Source organism: Giraffa tippelskirchi, chromosome 1 (genome assembly GCF_054371585.1).
Source record: "Giraffa tippelskirchi isolate mGirTip1 chromosome 1, T2T-mGirTip1v1.2.pri, whole genome shotgun sequence".
NCBI lineage: Eukaryota > Metazoa > Chordata > Mammalia > Artiodactyla > Giraffidae > Giraffa > Giraffa tippelskirchi.
The window spans coordinates 164,581,958-164,603,901 of NC_137275.1; the positions used below are offsets into that span (position 1 = coordinate 164,581,958).

At 39.3% G+C, this 21,944-nt stretch overlaps 1 protein-coding gene and 1 long non-coding RNA gene across 34 annotated transcripts in view; one reads left to right on the top strand and one right to left on the bottom strand.

Moving 5' to 3' along the window:
* The first annotated feature begins 16,625 nt into the window (after positions 1 to 16,625).
* Positions 16,626 to 21,944, top strand: part of CFAP95 (cilia and flagella associated protein 95) — a 243,907-nt gene continuing 238,588 nt past the window's right edge. For all 33 annotated transcript variants that reach the window (XM_081504761.1, XM_081504570.1, XM_081504507.1 and 30 more), the window contains exon 1: positions 16,626 to 16,849. In XM_081504761.1, the coding sequence (XP_081360887.1) occupies positions 16,698 to 16,849 (152 nt within the window). In that variant the 5' untranslated portion in view covers positions 16,626 to 16,697. The remainder of the gene's footprint in view (positions 16,850 to 21,944) is intronic.
* Positions 16,652 to 21,724, bottom strand: LOC145511480 (uncharacterized). The gene is made up of 2 exons (XR_014057893.1): positions 21,344 to 21,724; positions 16,652 to 19,612 (listed from the first exon to the last, which is right to left on the bottom strand). It is a non-coding gene; the product is annotated as an uncharacterized LOC145511480 (long non-coding RNA).

Genomic DNA, 21,944 nt, shown 5'->3' on the forward strand with positions numbered 1-21,944 from the left:
TGCATATCTATTCTTTCTTTCTTTTCTTTCTCTCCTTTTCTCTCAACATGTTTGTTAGTTTTATTTTCATTGCTTTATTCCCCAGTTGGCACCTTGCTTTAATTTTGTTTTCCAGTTTGTGCTTTAATTAGTTTTGTTCTGGTAGATATAATTTTTGGTTTCCTTTGTTCTCTGGGTCAATCTATTGTACTTTATTTTTCTTGGACTGTTTTGATTTTGCTTATGGGTGTATAGGTATATGTGTATATTCAGTCACACTTTCTACTGTTGTTATAAACCTCTGCCTCTATGGTGGGCTTTCGCAGTTCTGTGGAGTTTTCCTTTTTTTCCCCTTTTTTCTTTCTTCTTCCGTTTTTTTTTTCTTTTTTTATAATTCTAATTTTTAATTTTTTTAAACCTATTATATTTTTTCTACACTTGCCTTTCCTACTGTTATTTTCCCCTTGCAGTTAATCTTTATATAAATCTTCATTGACCTCTGTTTAACTTTTGCATATCTATTCTTTCTCTCTTTTCTTTCTTTCCTTCCCTCTCAACATACTTGTTAGTTTTGTTTTCATTGCTTGATTCCCCACTTGGCACTTTGCTTTAGTTTTATTTTCCAGTTTGTGCTTAAGTTAGTTTTGTTCTTAACTGGTAAATATAATTTTTGATTTTCTTTGTTCACCGGGTCAATGTACTATATTTTTGTTGGACTGTTTTCACTTTGCTCGTGAGTGTATATGTATATGTGTATATTCAATTATTTTAATTATTATTTACCTGATTTTGTAACTGCCATTTGTCTGGGGTTCATCTTTGCTTTCTCATTTTTGGGTATTGTTTTAGTCTCACTTAATGCCATAACAAACTGCTTGGGGAATCTTCGTTCCTGAACAGAGATCAAGCCCTGAGCCTTTGAGTGGGAGCACTGATTCCAAGACCCTAGACTACCAGAGAACTAACCCTAGGGGGTATCAAATGGTGAGAACTCACACAAAGGAAACCACTTGAATACAAGACCTGGCATCACCCAACCACCAGTAGCACCCTGTGCAGGATGCCTCATATAAACAACAAACAAAACAAAACTACAAACCCAATCAGCAGCAGACAGGATTACCACCTCACTCAGCCTTGCCCATCAGAGGAAAAACAAACAAAAACTCAGCACAAATCTCACCCTATACAAGCTCACACAAACCACTGGACCAACCTTAGGAGGGCAGAAACCAAAAGGAAGAAATAATTCACCCTTCTTCAAGGAAAGAATTCAACTTTCCTTCAAGCCTGGGAAAAGGAGACCTCAAACACAATAACTTAAAAAAAGAATAATGAAAAGGCAGAGAAATACTGAAGGAACAAACTAGAAACACAGAAGTCCAAATAAATGAAGAGGAAATAGGCAAACTACCTGAAAAAGAATTCAGAATAATAATAGTAAAGATGATTAAAAAAAAAAACACCTTGAAAACAAAATGGAGAAAATACAAGAATCACTTAATAAAAATCCAGAAGAATTAAAGAATAAACATACAGAGACAAACAACACAATTACTGAAATTAAAAATACTCTAGAAGGAATCAATAGCAGAATATCTGAAACATAATACCAAATCAGTGAGCTGGAAGATAAAATGGTGGAAATGACTTCTGAAGAGCAGAATAAAGTAAAAAGAATGAAAAGAGCTGAGGACAGTCTCAGAGACCTCTGGGACAATATCAAATGCACCAACATTTGAATTATAGGGGTCCCAGAAGAAGAAGAGAAAAAGAAAGGATATGAGAGAATTTTTGAAGAGATTATAGTTGAAAATTTCCCCAACATGGAAATGGAAATAGTCAATCAAGTCCAAGAGGCACAAGGAGTCCCATACAGGATAAACCCAAGGAGAAACACACCAAGACACATATTAATCAAACTAACAAAGACTAAACACAAAGAAAGAATATTAAAAGCAGCAAGGGAGAAGCAACAAGTAACATGCAAGAGAAACCCCATACACTTAACAGCTGATCTTTCAGCAGAAACTCTGCAGGCCAGAAAGGAATGGCAGGATATATTTAAAGTACTGAAAGGGAAAAATCTACAACCAAGATTACTGTATCCAGCAAGGATCTCATTCAAAATTGATGGAGAAATAAAAAGCTTTTCAGACAAGCAAAAGTTGAGAGACTTCAGTACCACCAAACCAGCTTTACAACAAATGTTAAAGGGACTTAAATATAGTCAAGAAATACAGGAGAAGAAAAAAGATCTACAAAATCAACCCCAAACAGTTAAGAAAATGTCAATAGGAAAATATATATCAATAATTACTTTCAATGTAAATGGATTAAATGCTGCAACCAAAAGACACAGACTTGCTGCATGTATACAAAAATAAGACCCATATATAAGCTGTCTACAAGAAAGCTACTTCAGACCTAAATACACATATAGACTGAAAGTGAGAGGATGGGAAAATATATTCCATGCAAATGAGAAGCAAAAGAAAGCTGGAGTGGCAATCCTCATATCAGACAAAATAGACCTTAAAATAAAGATTACAAGAGATAAGGAAGAACACTACATAATGATCAAGGGATCAATCCAAGAGGAAGACATAACAATTGTCAATATCTATGCACCCAACCTAGGAGCACCTCAATACATAAGACAAACACTAACAGACATAAAAGGAGAAATTGACAGTAATGCAGTAATAGTAGGAGACTTTTCACCCCACTCACACCAATGAACAGATCATCCAAACAGAAAATTAATAAGGAAACAAAAGTCTTAAATGATACATTAGGTGAGATGGATCTTATTGATATCTTCAGGACATTCCATCCAAATGCAGAAGAATACACCTTCACAACTGCCCATGGAACATTCTCCAGGCTAGACCACATCTTGGGTCATAAATCAAACCTCAGTAAATTTAATAAAATTCAGATCATATCAAGCATCTTCTCCAACCACAAGGCTATGAGACTAGATATCAATTTCAGAAAAAAAAAATCTGTAAGAAACACAAACACATGGAGGTTAAACAAAACATTTCTAAATAATCAACAGGTTACTGAAACCTGTAAAAGGGAAATCAAAAAATTTCTAGAAACAAATGACAATGAAAACATGACAACTCAAAACCTATGGGATGCAGCAAAAGTAGTTCTAAGAGGGAAGTTTATAGCAATACAATCCTACCTCAAGAAAGAAGAAAAATCGAATAGACAACCTAACTTTACACCTAAAACAACTGGAAAAAGAATAACAAAAACCCCCAACATTGGTAGATTAGAAAGATCATAAAGATCTGAGCAGAAATAAATGAAAGAAACAATAGTAAATATTAATAAAACCTGGTTCTTTGAGAAGATAAACAAGATTTACAAACCTTTAGCCAGACTCATCAAGAAAAAAAGAGAGAAGAGTCAAATCAACAAAATTAGAAATGAAAAAGGAGAGGTTACAACAGACAATGCAGAAATGCAAAGGATTATAGGAGACTATAATGAACAACTATATGGCAATAAAATGTGTAACCTGGAAGAAATGGACAGATTCTTAGAAAAGTCCAATCTTCCAAGACTGAACCAGAAAGAATTAGAAATTATGAACAACCCAATTACAAGCACTGAAATTGAAGCTGTGATCAAAAATCTCTCAAAAAACAAAAGCTCAGGACCAGTTGGCTTCACAGAATTCTATCAAACATTTAGAGAAGAGCTAATGCCTATCCTTCTAAAACTCTTTCAGAAAAAATTGCAGAGGAAGGAATACTTCCAAACTCATTCTATGAGGCCACCATCACCCTGATACCAAAACCAAACAAAGACAACACAAAAAAAGAGAACTACAGGCCAATATCATTGATGAACATAGATGCAAAAATCCTCAACAAAATTTTAGCAAACAGAATTCAGCAACACATCAAAAAGCTCATACACCATGATCAAGTTGGGTTTATTCCAGGGATGCAAAGATTCTTCAATATATGCAAATCAATCAGTATGATACACCATATTAACAAATTGAAAGATAAAAACCATATGATCATCTCAATAGATGCAGAAAAGCCTTTGACAACTTTCAGCACACATTTATGATTAAAACTCTTCAAAAAATGGGCATAGAAGGAACCTACCTCAACATAGTAAAGGCCGTAAAATCACTTGTATTTTTATATACTAACAATCAGAAATCATACAGAGAAATTAATGAATCAATCCATTCACCATTGCAGCAAAAAGAATTAAGTATCTAGGAATAAACTTACTTAAGTATACAAAAGAACTGTGCACAGAAAATTATAAGACACTTATGAAAGAAATCAAAGACAACATAAACAGATGGAGAGATAGTCCATGTTCCCAGGTAGGAAGAATCAATATTGTGAAAATGACTATACTACAAAACACAATCTACAGATTTAATGTGATTCCTATCAAACTGCCAATGGTATTTTTCACAGAACTAGAACAAAAAATTTCACAATTCATATGGAAACACAGAAGACCCCAAATAGCCAAAGCAGTCTTAAGAAAGAAGAATGGAACTGGAATAATCAATCTTCCTGACTTCAGATTATACTACAAAGCTACAGTCATCAAGACAGTATGGTACTGGCACAAAAACAGAAATACAGATCAATGTAATAAAATAGAAAGCCCAGAAATAAACCCATGCACCTATGGGTACCTTATTTTTGACAAAGGAGGCACGAATATACAATGGGGCAAAGACAGCCTCTTCAATAAATGGTGCTGGGAAAACTGGACAGTAAATGTAAAAGAATGAAATTAGAACACTTTCTAACACCACACACAAAGATAAACTCAAAATGGATTAAAGACCTAAATGTAAGACCAGAAACTATAAAACTCTTTGAGGAAAACGTAGGCAGAACACTCGATGACATAAATCAAAGCAAGATCTTCTATGACCTACCTCCTACAGTAATGGAAATAAAAACAAAAGTAAACAAGTGGGACCTGATTAAACTTAAATGCTTTTGCACAACAAAGGAAACTATAATCAAGGTGAAAAGACAACCCTCAGAATAGGAGAAAATAATAGCAGATGAAACAACTGACAAAGGATTAATTTCCAAAATATACAAGCAGCTCATACAACTCAATACCAGAAAAACAACCCAATCAAAAAGTGAAAAGAACTAAACAGACATTTCTCCAAAGAAGACATACAGATGGCTGCTGCTGCTGCTGCTAAGTCATGTCAGTCATGTCCGACTCTGTGCGACCCCAAAGACGGCAGCCCACCAGGCTCTCCCGTCCCTGGGATTCTCTAGGCAAGAACACTGGAGTGGGTTGCCATTTCCTTCTCCAATGCATGAAAATCAAAAGTGAAAGTGAAGTCGCTCAGTCGTGTCCGGCTCTTAGCGACCCCATGGACTGCAGCCTGCCAGGCTCCTCTATCCATGGGATTTTCCAGGCAAGAGTACTGGAGTGGGTCGCCAGTGCCTTCTCTGATACAGATGGCTAACAAACACATAAAAAGATGTTCAACATTACACATTACTAGAGAAGTGCAAATCAAAACCACAACGAGATGTCACCTCACACTGGTCAGAATGGCCATCATCAAAAAGCCTACAAATAATAAATACTGGAGAGGGTGTTGAGAAAAGGGAATGCTCCTGCACTGTTGGTGGGAATGTAAATTGATACAGCCACTATGGAAGACTATGAATATTCCTTTAAAAACTAGGAATAAAACACCATATGACCTAGCAATCCAATTCCTAGGCATATACCTTGAGGAAACCAAAATTGAAAGAGACCCATGTATCCCATTATTCATTTCAGCACTATTTAAAATAGCTAGAACATGGAAACAACCTAGATGTCCACCGACAGATGAATGGATAAATAAGTTGTGGTATACAATGGAATATTACTCAGCCATAAAAAGGAACACATTTGAGCCAGTTCTAATGAGGTGGATGAACCTAGAACCTATTATACAGAGTGAAGTGAGTCAGAAAGAAAGATAAATAGCGTATTCTAGTACATATATACGGAATCTAGAAAATTGGTACTGAAGAATTTATTTACAGGGCAACAGTGGAGAAACAGATATAGAGAACAGACTAAGGACATGGGGAGAGGGGAGGAGAGGGTGAGATGTATGGAAAGAGTAATATGGAAACTCATATTACCACATGTAAAATAGTTAGCCAATGGGAATTTGCTGTATGGCTCAGGAAACTCAAACAGGGGCTCTGTATCAACCTAGAGGGGTTGATGGAGAGGGAGATGAGAGGGAATTTTAAAAGGGAGAGGATATATGTATACCTATGGCTGGTTTATGTTGAGGTTTGATAGAAAACAGCAAAATTCTGTAAAGCAGTTATCCTTCAATAAAAAATAAATTTAAAAAGAAAAGAAAAGAAGCCACAACTTTAACTGTAATAATTTTCTGTCCTAGGGGACAATATTGAGTAAAGACTGGATTCAGAGTCCAGCTGACTGCATTCAAATCTTGTCTTCACTATGTAGCTTCATGATTTTGGGAGTCATTAAATGAAGCCCTAATTTTCATCTTCGTAGTAAGTATAAAATAGTTGCAACTTCATAAAGCTGCTATGATGATTAAATGAAATAATATATGTTGACATGCTTGGTATAGTACGTGACAACTAGAAAGTACCCAGTGAATTCTGGCTTTGCTTTTTCTCTACTACCATTTCAGCTTCCAGGCATTATGCCACATATTTAGTTCAGTCGGTCAGTTGTGTATGAGTCTTTGCAAACCCATGGACTATAGCATGCCAGGCTTCCCTGTCTATCACAAACTCTTGGAGCTTGTTCAAATTCATGTCCATCGAGTTGGTGATGCCATCCAACTGTCTCATCCTCTGTCATCCCCTTCTCCTCCTGCTTTCAATCTTTCACAGCATCAGGATCTTTTCCAGTGAGTCAGTTCTTCACATCAGGTGGCCAAAGTATTGGAGTTTCGGCTTCGGCATCAGTCCTTCCAGTGATTATTCAGTTCTGATTTCTTTAGGATTGACTGGTTTGATCTCCTTGCAGTCCAAGGGACTGTCAAGAGTCTTCTTCAACACAACAGTTCAAAAGCATCAGTTCTTTGATGCTCAGCTTTCTTTATGGTCCAACTCTCACATCCATACATGACTACTGAAAAAACCATAGCTTTGACTAGACAGATCTTTGTTGACAGAGTAATGTATCTCCTTTTTAATATGCTGTCTAGTTTTGTCATAGCTTTTCTTCCAAGGAGCAAGCATCTTTTAATTTCATGATTGCAGTCACCATCTGCAGTGATTTTGGAGCCCAAGAAAATAAATGTCACTGTTTCCATTGTTTCTCCATCTATTTGCCATGAAGTGTTGGGACTGGATGCCATGATCTTAGTTTTTGGAATGTTGAGTTTCAAGCCACACATTAGGGATGCCAAAATGATGGTGTCCTCAAGTCACTTTAGTGGGGAAGATAAACATATAAAAAATTAACTTTTCTACAGTGTGATAGGCACCATCATAAAAGGTGTTCAAGATACTCCAAAACAGAGAAGAGGGAGTCATCAGTTCTAGCCAGAGAATGTAGGGTGGGCTGTGTGCAGAGGCGACAGACTTTCAAAGAGAAGTTGATACAATAATATGTATCATCTATCTATCTATCCACATACACGCACACACACACACACACACACACACACATATGAAGGTCAGACTGATGGAGGGGAGTAAGAGCGGTAATGAGGATTTCTTTGGAGAGAGTTGGCATAATGCTATAATTTTCTCTTCTCCCCTTTCCATTCAAGTCAAATATGATATTGTGATTTATAATAAGAAATAGATATTTGGTCTTTGTCCTTGGTTCCTGGTGCACAGAGCTTTTAAATCCTTGGAATTTCCTAAGCAAGGAGAACAACAAAGGTATCTCCTGTTATGTAAATAAGGTGACTTCTGGCCCTCACCTGAAGTTAAGGGCAGGTTGCCAGGGGAACCAACAAAGTGAGGGTAGGAACTTAGTCCCACCCTCGACCTTTAGGGAAGGCATCAGTCACCAATGATCAGTGATTTGGTTAATCATACCAGTGTAATGAAGCCTCCCCCCAAATCCAAAAGAACAGGGTGCAGAGAACTCCTGGATTGGTGAACATGTGGAGATCTGGGGAGAGTAGCGCATGTAGTGACAGCATGAAAGCTCCAGTGCCCTTTCCTGTACCTTGCCTTCTGCCTTTCTTCCACTGGCCTGTTCCTACGCTATATTCTTTTATAATAAACTGGTGTTCTACTAAGTAAAATGTTTTCTGAGTTCTGTGAGCTATTCTAGCAATCTAATTGAACTCAAGGAGAGCATATAATCTCTGATTTATAGCCAGTTTGGTCAGAAGTACAGGTAATAACCTGGACTTGTGACTGGTGAGTGGGGGGCAGTCTTGTAGGGCTGAACCCTTAACCCATGATATCCAATGCTATCTCTGGGTAGATAGTGTCAGAATTGAGCTGAATTGTAGGATGACCAGCTGGTATCCTGAGAATTGCTTGTTGGTCTGGGCTCTCCCGGAGAGAGCAATGGCACCCCACTCCAGTACTCTTGCCTGGAAAATCCCATGGACGGAGGAGCCTGGTAGGCTGCAGTCCATGGGGTCGCGAAGAGTCGGACACGACTGAGCAACTTCACTTTCACTTTTCCCTTTTGTGCATTGGAGAAGGAAATGGCAACCCACTCCAGTATTCTTGCCTGAACAATCCCAGGGACGGAGGAGCCTGGTGGGCTGCCGTCTATGGGGTCGCACAGAGCCGGACACGACTGACATGACTTAGCAGCAGCAGCAGCAGCAGCTGGGCTCTCCTCTGCTCCCCAACTCCCACAGAGGAACTGAGTGCAGAACACCATTATCAAGTGAGAAGGGTTTTAGAATTCTCTCAGAGAGCTTGACCCAGGGATATGGAGAACCTGGTGAGTGATGCCTGGTTTCTAGCCTAGAAATATCTGAAGGTTAGAGGCATTCTGGAGCTTTACTTGGTAGCAGAGCCTGAAGAGGAATAGCCTGTGCTTCCAGGATTTAGAGGGCACCAAACATGCTGTTTCCCATGGGCAAGAATGGACACTGGAAAGATTAACTGAGGATGGGCTGATTTCAAAGGACTCTGCCCAAGAAGTATGACTGCGAGGGTAAGATGACCTAAATAATCAGGATACATAATCTGCTCTTAGCAATAATGCAGTCTCTAAGGGGGCCCTTGAGGAACCTACAAAAATTCCCTATGACCAACATTTAGGCATCAACACCCAGAGGGCCTTGACAGAAATTATGAGGTCAGCAGTCAAATAAGATGCTCCTTCCTACCCCCTCCCCTTAACTCTCCTCCAATCCTCAATCCTAACAAGGAAAGAAGCTGCATAGTGAACCCAGGAGCAAGAGAGGAGTTCTTATGGTGAAGGAATAGTAAATAGCTGACCCTGCCTCCAATTCCTCTAGAATTCCATGATGGGCTTACCTTTATAGCCCCCACAGCATACACCTCAAAAACACTCCTTTTCTGGCAAACACTATTTGTTGAATAGTACTTCCAGCTTTCTGTGAAAAGAAACATTTCAACTCTCTTTCCCAAATTGAGCCATGCTCCAAATTTTAAGAAGTATACTAATTAGTCATAGAATAGTGTCAAAAAAGTAAACAAACCCTCTGTCTTGAAGATCCTTACTCTTAAGTCCTTATTTTCTTTATTATTATTTTTTAATATTACCTTACTTGATTTTAGCCCCCTCCTGGCAAAGAGTCAGACAGGACTGAGGGAGGAACACTTTCACTTTTTGACTGTTTAGAAAATGATCCTTCTGAAATAGCCTGAGCCTCCCTACTTAAAGCCATCTAAACATCATGGTATAGAAAGAGATTTAATTAACATAGGAAACAGTGTCATTAGCCTGACATAAGCCAACTGAACACTGGAAACTCGAAATCATGCAACCTTGAGAAAGACACTACAGGTTCAGAAAGTTTTCCAGTTTCTGCCCTAAGGTCCTTTTCTCTCCTCCAGACTGGTGACTCAGAATCCTCAGCTATGTGCTTGGCTTACTCAACAACTAGAAACTTCCTGCATACCCTTGACCCTCTGGGAGAAGCCTTTTTGTAAGTTTCTTATCAGCCTGCGCATGGTGCAGCTGGGCGTGGGACTTATGGGGAACACAGGGACATGTTTACCACCACCAGGAGCAGAAAGGAGCCCAAATCTGATTTCTTTCCTCTGAGCTTCTTCCCTGGGAGAAAATGTTCCTTCATCTAGATTAAAGACCACAGGTAACAAAGAAAGTCACAAAGATATTGAACTTAATTTCCAGTGCCACTTTTACATAAGAACTAGTAACTGGTGGCTAAATTGTCTCATTCTTGCTGCTAATAAACAGTGAAGGCGCCAAAACACCAAAGCAGCACAGAAGAAACATGGAAGAAAGTAAGGGTTTAGATCATTTGTGAAAATGAGTATTTAGTCTTTGAATAATTAAGGATGTCCAACTTGTAGGATGTTAAAGAAACCCCTAATCTACATTTATGTTAGAGTATGTCATTACTAACCCAGGTCATTAAAGTTTTAACATGATATCTATGAGCAACTCTACTGAAGAATTTCACTTATTGGCTGGATTATATATGAAAATAAGGGAGATGCTGAATTATAGAATACTACACTTTGGCCATCTCATGCGAAGGGTTGACTCATTGGAAAAGACCCTAATGCTGGGTAGGATTGGGGGCGGGAGGAGAAGGGGACGACAGAGGATGAGATGGTTGGATGGCATCACTGACTCGATGGACATGGGTTTGGGTAGACTCCGGGAGTTGGTGATGGACAGAGAGGCCTGGCGTGCTGCAATTCATGGGGTCGCAAAGAGTCGGACACGACTGAGCGACTGAACTGAACTGAACTGATACATTGAATATTTAATAAATTAATCCCCATGTTGACAGTAGGAGCTCCAGAAATAATGTCTGCTGCATGACAGGACTTAATCAATACTAGTTAATAATGGCTTGAGAGCAGGTCAATGCCTGATATGTTTGCAATCCAAATTAGAAGCACTGAAGAATCATATTCAAGGTTAAATTCCTCTAAAAAGACTGTTAGTAGTTATGAATAGCTAAAGGAAAGGCAAGAAGATTGAAGCTTTCATTAGCATTACTCCTTTAAATATGAACTTATTCAAATAAATTTTGGCCCTGATTTCTAGGTCATACTATTTTCCCTTTATAATTTTCATGTAACTGAATTGTACCAAATTGTCTTAAGGGCTCGGCAGTAGTTTTTGACTCGAAAATCCATACCACTTCTCAGAGGAGGAAGAAGAAGAGGAAACAGGGAGAGGGAACGTGGGAAGAGAGAAAGAAGAGGGAAGAAGGAAAGAAAATACGGAGTGGTGATGGAAGAGGAAGGGATAAGGGGAGAAAAAGTGGGGAAAAGGAAACGAAGGAGAGAAGGGAGAGAGAACAGGAGATACATAGAGGGGACAGTGGGAGCAGGGAGGACCAGACACCTCTCATTCATTTTGATCCTAAATTTTTTATACAAAATATTTGAAAGTGAGCCCCTATATATGTATATGGTGGGTGATGGGAGGTCATCATTTCTGGAGAACTAAAAAAATTCTATGCAATCCTTAATTGGGACATAAATACTTGTTTCAAACTTTTAAGTATTATACAATTTCAATACAAGTTTTTTAATAGATTTAAACTAGATTCATCATGAAGATAGTACAAACTAACGTTCTTACGTAATTAAAATTTCTTTCTCTCAAATAATTGCATGACACTTAGTAGAAGAATTTTAGTGCTAGGAGCCCATCTTTGCATGAAATGTTCGCTTGGTGTCTCTAATTTTCTTGAAGAGATTTCTAGTCTTTCCCAATCTGTTGTTTTCCTCTATTTCTTTGCACTGATCGCTGAGAAAAGCTTTCTTATCTCTCCTTGCTATTCTTTGGAACTCTGCATTCAGATGGGAATATCTTTCCTTTTCTCCTTTGCTTTTAGCTTCTCTTCTTTTCCCAGCTATTTGTAAGGCCTCCTCAGATAGCCATTTTGCTTTTTTGCATTTCTTTTCCATGGGGATGGTCTTGATCCCTGTCACCTGTACAATGTCACGAACCTCTGTCCATAGTTCATCAGGCACTCTGTCTATCAGATCTAGTCCCTTAAATCTATTTGTCACTTCCACTGTATAATCATAAGGGATTTGATTTAGGTCATACTTGAATCAGAGAAGGCACTGGCACCCCACTCCAGTACTCTTGCCTGGAAAATCCCATGGATGGAGGAGCCTGGTAGGCTGCAGTCCATGGGGTCGTGAAGAGTCGGACACGACTGAGCGACTTCACTTTCACTTTTCACTTTCATGCATCGGAGAAGGAAATGGCAACCCACTCCAGTGTTCTTGCCTGGAGAATCCCAGGGACGGCGGAGCCTGGTGGGCTGCCATCTATGGGGTCTCACAGAGTCGGACATGACTGAGGTGACTTAGCAGTAGCATACTTGAATGGTCTAGTGGTTTTCCCTACTTTCTTCAGTTTAAGTCTGAATTTGGCAATAAGGAGTTCATGATCTGAGCCACAGTCTGATCCCGGTCCTGTTTTAACAGAAGCAGAAGATATTAAGGAAAGGTGGTAAGAATACACAGAAGAACTGTACAAAAAAGATCTTCACGACCCAGAGAATCACGATGGTGTGATCACTCACCTAGAGCCAGACATCCTGGAATGTGAAGTCAAGTGGGCCTTAGAAAGCATCACTACGAACAAAGCTAGTGGAGGTTATGGAATTCCAGTTGAGCTATTTCAAATCCTCGAAGATGATGCTGTGAAAGTGCTGCACTCGATATGCCAGCAAATCTGGAAACCTCAGCAGTGGCCACAGGACTAGAAAAGGTCAGTTTTCATTCCAATCCCAAAGAAAGGCAATGCCAAAGAATGCTCAAACTACCGCACAATTACCCTCATCTCACACGCTAGTAAAGTAATGCTCAAAATTCTCCAAGCCAGGCTTCAGCAATACATGAACCATGAACTTCCAGATGTTCAAGCTGGTTTTAGAAAAGGCAGAGGAACCAAAGATCAAATTGCCAGCGTCTGTTGGATCATCGAAAAAGCAAGAGGGTTCCAGAAAAACATCTATTTCTGCTTTATTGAATATGCCAAAGCCTTTGACTGTGTGGATCACAATAAACTGTGGAAAATTCTGAAAGAGATGGGAATATCAGACCATCTGACCTGTCTCTTGAGAAATCTGTATGCAGGTCAGGAAGCAATAGTTAGAATTGGACATGGAACAACAGACTGGTTCCAAATAGAAAAAGGAGTACGTCAAGGCTGTATATTGTCACCCTGCTTATTTAACTTATATGCAGAGCACATCATGAGAAACACTGGGCTGGAAGAAACACAAGCTGGAATCAAGATTGCCAGGAGAAATATCAATAACCTCAGATATGCAGATGACACCACCCTCATGGCAGAAAGTGAAGAAGAACTAAAGAGCCTCTTGATGAAAGTGAAAGAGGAGAGTGAAAAAGTTGGCTTAAAGCTCAACGTTCAGAAAACTAAGATCATGGCATCCGGTCCCATCACTTCATGGGAAATAGATGGGGAAACAGTGGAAACAGTGTCAGACTTTATTTTTTTGGGCTCCAAAATCACTGCTGATGGGGATTGCAGCCATGAAATTAAAAGACGCTTACTCCTTGGAAGGAAGGTTATGACCAACCTAGATAGCATATTTAAAAGCAGAGACATTACTTTGCCAACAAAGGTCCGTCTAGTCAAGGCTATGGTTTTTCCAGTGGTCATGTATGGATGTGAGAGTTGGACGGTGAAGAAAGCTGAGTGCCGAAGAATTGATGCTTTTGAACTGTGGTGTTGGAGAAGACTCTTGAGAGTCCCTTGGACTACAAGGAGATCCAACCAGGCCATCCTAAAGGAGATCAGTCCTGGGTGTTCATTGGAAGGACTGATGTTGAAGCTGAAACTCCAATACTTTGGCCATCTCATGTGAAGAGTTGACTCATTGGAAAAGACCCTAATGCTGGGTAGGATTGGGGGCAGGAGGAGAAGGGAACGACAGAGGATGAGATGGTTGGATGGCATCATTGACTCGATGGGCATGGGTTTGGGTAAACTCCGGGAGTTGGTGATGGACAGGGAGGCCTGGCTTGCTGCAATTCATGGGGTCGCAAAGAGTCGGACACAACTGAGCGACTGAACTGAACTGAATGCTAGGAGAGGATAAGTTGATGGTGACTTTGGAAGGTCCCGAGCAGGGGCTTTTCCAAGAATTGAGCAGACTATTAAGACAGAAAGGAAAGGAGATGGTAAGGTTAACCTCCGTGATTATTTACATCTGGCTGGATTACATCTGTTTTAGGTTTGCTGTCCTGGTTGGGTCTCCTTGGCAACCTCTTTATGGGTCTGGTAAAACTAATAAAGAAACACCCTGGAGTAGGCTCAGAGAAGGGATTCCCACTTCTAGAGTTGGTCTGCCTGTACTTATCTTACAGAGAAGTACTGATTCAGCCACCTGAGCTGTAATTTTCTCACTCCAAGGATATTATGTTGAAAAGAGATTACTATAATAGAAGGCCTTGCATTAAGCCCTACACGTCATTGATTTGATGAAGATTGAGAAAAACAGGAATAACTCAAGTATGTTGAAGATCAGTGATTTCATAGTTACACAAAGTAAAGCTTATTAATTTTCTTGAAAAGATTCCATATGAATACAAAACCATTGTTATCATTGGTATCAATATATAAAAATATCTGCCAACGTTTTTCTGACTCAGACTATTAAATTTCATATTTAAATATGATAAAAAACATATTTATTAAATAGACCTTATAGACAAAGCTTGAAAAATAGTGAAGTATATATACTTAGGAAACTCTACACAAACAATGAGCAATTTAGAGTATTTTTTCTAAAATGATAAGAACAAAGTTAGTATATAGTTATAACATTAGTAATTGAAATTTAATTGAGGACTGAACATGTGTTAGGCACCGTTCCTTCTGCTTTCAATATATTTACCATCTTATGTAACTCTCACAAAACCCCTCTGCAATAAATACTGTTCTATTACTGTAACTATTATTCTGTTCTGTAAGGATGGAATTAGCAACAGAAAATTCTATGTAATGTACTGCTGTATACAAAGAGAATAAATTATGTCTGAACTTGAGGGTATCAGAGAGTTAATCTCGTACATCTCAACTTGGGGTATTGAAAAGTATTTAGTATACACAAGACAATAAAGTTTATAAAGTTGATATGAAGGGGAAAAGTATAACAAAAAAGCAAATTATTAGACTTCAAAATGCTGTCTGTTTGGCTCAAGGAACTCTAAAATAATGAATTATGTTTGTTTTGTTTGTTTTTGTAATATATTTCTAGTTGGTATGTTAAAGAGCTTTTAAATCTCTGCAGCACAAGAAAAAAGACTTGGCTCTGGGCAGCTTCCATCTCTCAGTCAATTTGGCTAGAGAGACCTGACATCTTGGATGTACATATATTATGTTGCCACCACTTAAAGGATAAGTAAAACAAATACACTTTAAACGTAAGTAAAATAAAATAAACCAAATGATAATATGATAATAGTATTTTTGGAGTAATAGCAATGTGCTATGCTTTGATTGGACAGAATTAAGCTTAGCATGGATCTTGTTTACACTTCTAATTTTCTTTTAATTCCTTCAAGAAGTAAAGGGCTAAAATAGCAATCAGTGCTCTACTAGCACTGCTGCTGCTGCTGCTGCTAAGTCGCTTCAGTTGTGTCCGACTCTGTGCGACCCCATAGACAGTAGCTCACCAGGCTCCCCCGTCCCTGGGATTCTCCAGGCAAGAATACTAGGCAGGGCTATTTATTTGGTTCTAAAAAATATGGTTTAACTGTGACTGTCAGTAAAATAGGGGCCTACACATACCACAGGTGCCCACACTGGGCACTGCAGGCCACAGAAAAGCACTTAGTAGTTGTGTGTATTCAAATTTGTGAAATCTAATCCAGAAGAACACTATTAGGCATACCAAAATAAATCTTTTGCAAACTAGAGAATCTACTTGTAATGTGAAATATGTCTTGTGTTTTTAAGCTTGTGTAATGTGGTCTTCTTACAGTAAGAAACTTCTGGAGTTCATTGAAGCCTAAAGCTCTTTCTCAGAAAAGTTGTATGGAAAAGACATATTTTATGGTTTGAGGGGTGTTCTCTAGCTCCCTTTTAGTCAAATTTATGTAAGTTGTAAGCATAAGGTGTGGTGGCAACAGATGATGAATGGTAAAGAGAAACTTCCCCAAGGACAGCCAGAACAGACCGGCTCAGGGCTCAGGTCCACTTAGGCCTTAACTGACTCTGCGCTCCTGCTTAACTCCGTGCACGCTAAGGATTAGGAGGGTGAAACTACATATCCCAGGATGCAGTTGTCCCTCCCAAGCTGTAGGTAGCCTGCTCACTCCTCTCACGGCACTCTGGGGAGTGTAGTGTATTCCTAATCAGTAACTGCGTACACTGTCTGGGAAACCAGGGCTGTTAAGCTCGAGGGATCGGCCTCTCTGTTGGCCCCGCCCTTCCACTGACCCCGCCCCAGGTTGCTTAGGAGATGAGAGACGCCGAATCTTGGACTGTGTCAGCACAGGGAGCAGGATAGGTACTGAGAGAAATCCTTTGAGGTCTGTGTCAGCAGGGCCGCCATGGATAGCTCTGACAGTTCCTGCCAGGAATGGCGCAGCCATGGACAATACTGGTTGGAAATCGGACCCACGGACTTAATGGAGCGCAAGGGCTCCCTAACCCTCCGCTCCCATCACAAGAAATACTCGAAGCCAGTATTGGTGTATTCCTGGTGAGCGAGCTCTCTTCGGGTTCCTAGGTGCTGGGAGTTGGAGAAGAAGGGAAAGGATGGGGGACGGGGGAGGAAAGGAGAGTAAGAGAGAACGAGGGTGAAGAGCATGAAATAAACAGGAAAGAATAAGAAAAGAGGAAAAGAAGAGCAGATAAAGAAAGAAAAACATCATTAAGAGAGAGAAATCAGAAGAGAGAAAAGAAAGGGAAACAGACCTTCAAAGGAGAAATGGAGAGTGTAGCATTGAGAATTTGGGCAGGGCAGACGAGATAGAAGAGGCCTCCAAGAGCAGCTCCCTAGTACACACCGAGACCTGCTGCCACCAGACCCTGTCTGCCAGAGGTCACAGATCACCCACACAGAGAGGGGAGGTGGAGGGTATCTGCAGAGGCCAGGAAATCATGGCAGAGTCTGTTAGGAGACCAAGGCACAGGAGGAGGAGATGTCTGTACAGAGGATGGCCTCCAGGACTGCCATTTCTTGTGGGCAGTGAAACACAATGAATGATTTGAAAGAGGTCCCTAAAATATTCCCTGTGTCCCCCACTGGGTAAACCAGCAAACATAGTTTATTTGACATGCACTGTGTTTACATTTTTCTTTTAAATTAATTGACCACATTTAAAACCAGGAGATTTCACATGAAAATAGAGGATTGTGTCTTCTTTTGAAAAGCTGAAAGCCTTGGCAACAAAAAATTTTATTCTTTCCGGAAACTATGAATGTACTGGGGAGTTGAACACTGGCTACTCTTTAAGATGAGTCTACTCCTTTCTCTGGTAATTTTGACTTCTTGCCTGACCTCAGGAAACATTTACTTCCCTGCATTATGTTTTGGGCTTGGAATTCACTTAGAGATTCTGCTGTTTATTAAATATGACAGTGCCCAGTAGCAAAAACATGACACATATAATTGGGAGAAAAAATGAGGCCTTGTAGAGCATTTAGAATTCTGTCCTTTGGGTCAATTTTCCTGGCTGTATTGTTGAGAATTATTGTTTGGGGATTATTTGGAATATTCTGGGGAAGAGGAAGGTCTGAAATGAAATTTCATATCTTGTCCTCTTTATACTTTCACCTTTGAAAGAAAATAATTTTGACTCTAGCCCAAGGCTAAACTCTCCTTGATCCCTTCATTCATGTAATGTATGTGAATCCTGTTGTTTCTGTCTTGCAAATTTTCTCTCGCCTACTCCCTTTCCCACGAGCTCTCTCCCTTACTTTTACTTCTTATCCCTAAAACCAACTCTTTGCCTACTTTGAACTCACTATGACAGGTTATGTTAATTTGAAATCAAAACCTACACTGGGAAGCAGAAAAATCCTCTTTAACCTCAGAGAGGGGTTACCCCACAGGCCTCAAGCAAAACACTTAACTCTTCCATGATTTTGTTACTCCATAATGATTTAGGTCATAATGTAAATCACTGCCAGAAATTGTTGTTAAAGAGAAAGACATTTTTCAAGTGGACAGTGCTTCTCTCCCTTCTGAACCTCTTTTGCTTTGAAGACTTTCCTTGTGGTCATCACAGACATTAGTTGCAAAACACAGAAGAATATGTATGAGAAAGAGGATGAGGATCTTGGTGAGAGAAAAGGGTGGTGTAACATTGAAAGTCATTCTGATCACTGCTGGAACTGTAGAGAGTTCTCATGTTGTTGGCTTTAGAAAGAAGGTTTGGGAGTAGGAAGAAATAAATTCAACCCAACAAATATTTTTGTGTCATGGACTTTGCTATGTGTTGGAGATACAGAGGTGGATAAAGTGGTTCAATGAGATAATTTATGTAAAGCATTTAATACCATGCCTGTGCATATTAAGGAGTCAATCATACATAGTAACTAATATTTATTTAGCATAATATAATGATTAAAAGCTTGGATTTTAGGTTTCAATACCAGTTCTGCAGCTTGTGATATGGTAAGTACATGACTGTTCTAGGCCTCTGTTTCTGCAACTGTAAAATGGGGTTGATAGTGTTATTATAAGATTAAACAAGGTATTATATGTGAAGCATCTTTTGACAGATAGCCTAGCACATGGTAAACACAGTAAAAATTATATACATGTATTAGGACATGATCATTGACCTCAATGAATTTCTTTGGCCAATAAAGTAGAATGTCAGTAAATTCAGTATAATTTGATTTGTGCAAAATAGAGATGAGTTTAAGAGGCAAATGTAATAGGAGGAGGTGGTTAGTGTGCATATGGTTTTCTGAGCAAGGTTTAGAAGGAAGAATAGGGGTTCTATAGGTACACAAAAGGGAATAGACAAGAGCAATGTAATAGTAAGAAGCAGTGTCAGAGGGAAATAGAAGAGGTTCTCTATAGTTGGTAAATACAGTTGATCTCATTACTTGTAGATTCTGTATTTGCAAATTCCTCTACTTGCAAACATTTATATGTAACCCCAGTCATTACTTGCAGTGCTTTCATGGTCATTTATGGACATGTGCTGAGAGGCAAAAAATTTGAATCATCCCACACACATAGTCTCAGTTGATGTCAGACACTCTGCCTTCTTGTTTTAGCTCTTCTTCCTGTAAACAAGTATTCTTTTCACAGTCTACTTAGTGCCATGTGTTTTGCATTTTTGTCCTTTTTGTTGGTGATATCATTGTTCAGGTGGCCCCCAAACATAGTGCTGAAGTGCTGTCTGCTGCTGCTGCTAAGTCGCTTCAGTCGTGTTCGACTCTGTGCGGCCCCATAGACGGCAGGCCACCAGGCTCCCCCGTCCCTGGGATTCTCCAGGCAAGAACACTGGAGTGGGTTGCCATTTCCTTCTCCAATGCATGAAAGTGAAAAGTGAAAGTGAAGTCACTCAGTCGTGTCCGACTCTTAGTGACCCACCCCATGGACTGCAGCCTACCAGGCTCCTCCATCCATGGGATTTTCCAGGCTAGAGTACTGGAGTGGGTTGCCATTGCCTTCTCCAGAAGTGCTGTCTAGTGTTCTTAAATGCAAGAAGGCTGTGATGTGCCTCATGAAGAAAGTATGTGTGTTATATAAACTTCATTCGGACTTGAGTTACAATGCTATTGGCTGTAATTTCAATGTTGTGAGTCAACAATATATATTAAACAAGATGTGTTTAAACAGAGACACACTTAAAACTGGGTCATGTATTGATTAGTTGATGAAAATGTGACCTGAGGCTCATAGGAACCTAATCCTGTATTACCCCTAGGAACAATGATTCAGTATTTTCTAATTGTTTGTGACTTTTTAGAACATAACAGCCTCAAATAATGAGAATCAGTTGTCAAATCTGAGAAACACTTGCATTTCTCTGAGCTGACTGTGCTGCTGGCATCCTTGTTTTCCTTCCATATCCATTCACCAAGATCTGTCCTAAAAAAAACTATATAAAGTTCAAATTGCTTAAATTTCTAGATGAATAAATGTCATTGACCATTTTGTTTTTATGTATTCTGGTCATCACTGTTTGCTTTCTTTTGACTTATTTTGTTATATATTAAAACTTTTATTGCATTTTTTAAAAACTTTTATTGAATTTCACCCTTATGTTAGTGATTATTTAATTGATGAACACCTACTATCTAAAATACACCATTTGAGGGTACATCAGTAGTGGTTCAGTGGTTAAGACTCCATGCTTCCACTGCAGAGGCCACAGGTTTAATCCCTGGTCACGGAACTAAGATTCTGTGTTTTATGGTGTGGCATAAAATAAAATATAAAATAAAATAATCATTTGGTGGCCTCTCAATTGAGTATTTGATCAACTAAGGGACCATGCCTATAGGTTTGCAAAATAGAATCTAACTGGGAGAAATTCTGAGGTACCTCTCAATAAACATTTAAGTGATTCCTGTGTTCCTGTTTATGCAGAATGTAATGCAAGTCTGTTTGACTTCACTACACATTAAAAACAGTTGTGTATAATAGACATGATAAACTGAAATACCCGGAATGGTTGTTAAAAGTGTTTCTGGTCCATTATTGGATAAGAAATTGTATAGGAGCCTTGTCTTCTTGCAGTTGGAGTGGTAACTAGAGAAGCATATCACTTGCATTACACCTTGATGCTTCTGAATGAGAAAGATCTTTTCTAGAAATTATCTTTCCCTATTAATTCCTGTAGCATTTATGGAGCTATATCATCAGATGTTTTCATTGGAAATTATGAGTTGAGGGGACGTTTTCTCTTGGGATATCTTCCCACTCATTGGAATAATTGAATGCTAAGAACCAGGACAACTAGATTTGCCCTTAATAAATTCTCTGGTGTGAGGCTAGTTCTTATTTATTTATTTATTATACTTATCTCTTTTTCCTTGGCCAAATTGACATCAGGTAGTAAGTGATGGGAGAAGGCAATGGCAACCCACTCCAGTACTCTTGCCTGGAGAATCCCATGGCCAGAGGAGCCTGGTGGGCTACAGTCCATGGGGTCTCGAAGAGTCGGTCACAACTGAGCGACTTCACTTTCACTTTTCACTTTCATGCATTGGAGAAGGAAATGGCAACCCACTTAAGTATTTTTGCCTGGAGAATCCCAGGGATGGAGGAGCCTGGTGGGCTGCCATATATGGGGTTGCACGGAGTCAGACACGACTGACGCAATTTAGCAGCAGCAGCAGCAGCAGCAGTCAAGTGATGAGCCAAAAAAATTCACTCAAGTCTTCATGGAGACAGTTCATGCTCTGGTCTCCATGGTGACACTTAAAGAGTTTTAAGGACTCACTCAGGTTAGTTTTATATATTTGTTATTTCAATTCCTTCTCTCTCCTGCCTGAGCCCTAAATTAAAGAGCTTGGGTATTTTACTCTCCTCCCCTGCCACCCCCATTATAGGAAGAAAACAGAAAGAGAAAGGGAAAAAAGGAAGAAAAATTAGAACGTGGTGATAATTGTAGGGTAGGGAACTTGATAGTTTTAAAAATTGTTACAGAAAACCATTTGGGCGGGGGAAAGAAATTAAAGAACTTTCTATGATGTTCTTCAGATTTATATTCTATTGTGCTGTTTGAACAAGGAGTTCATAAGTATTCAAGGTACTTCACATTCAGAGGAGAATCCAGTTTCAAGGCACTAGGATATCATTAGTATGCTTATTAGAAAACAGAGAT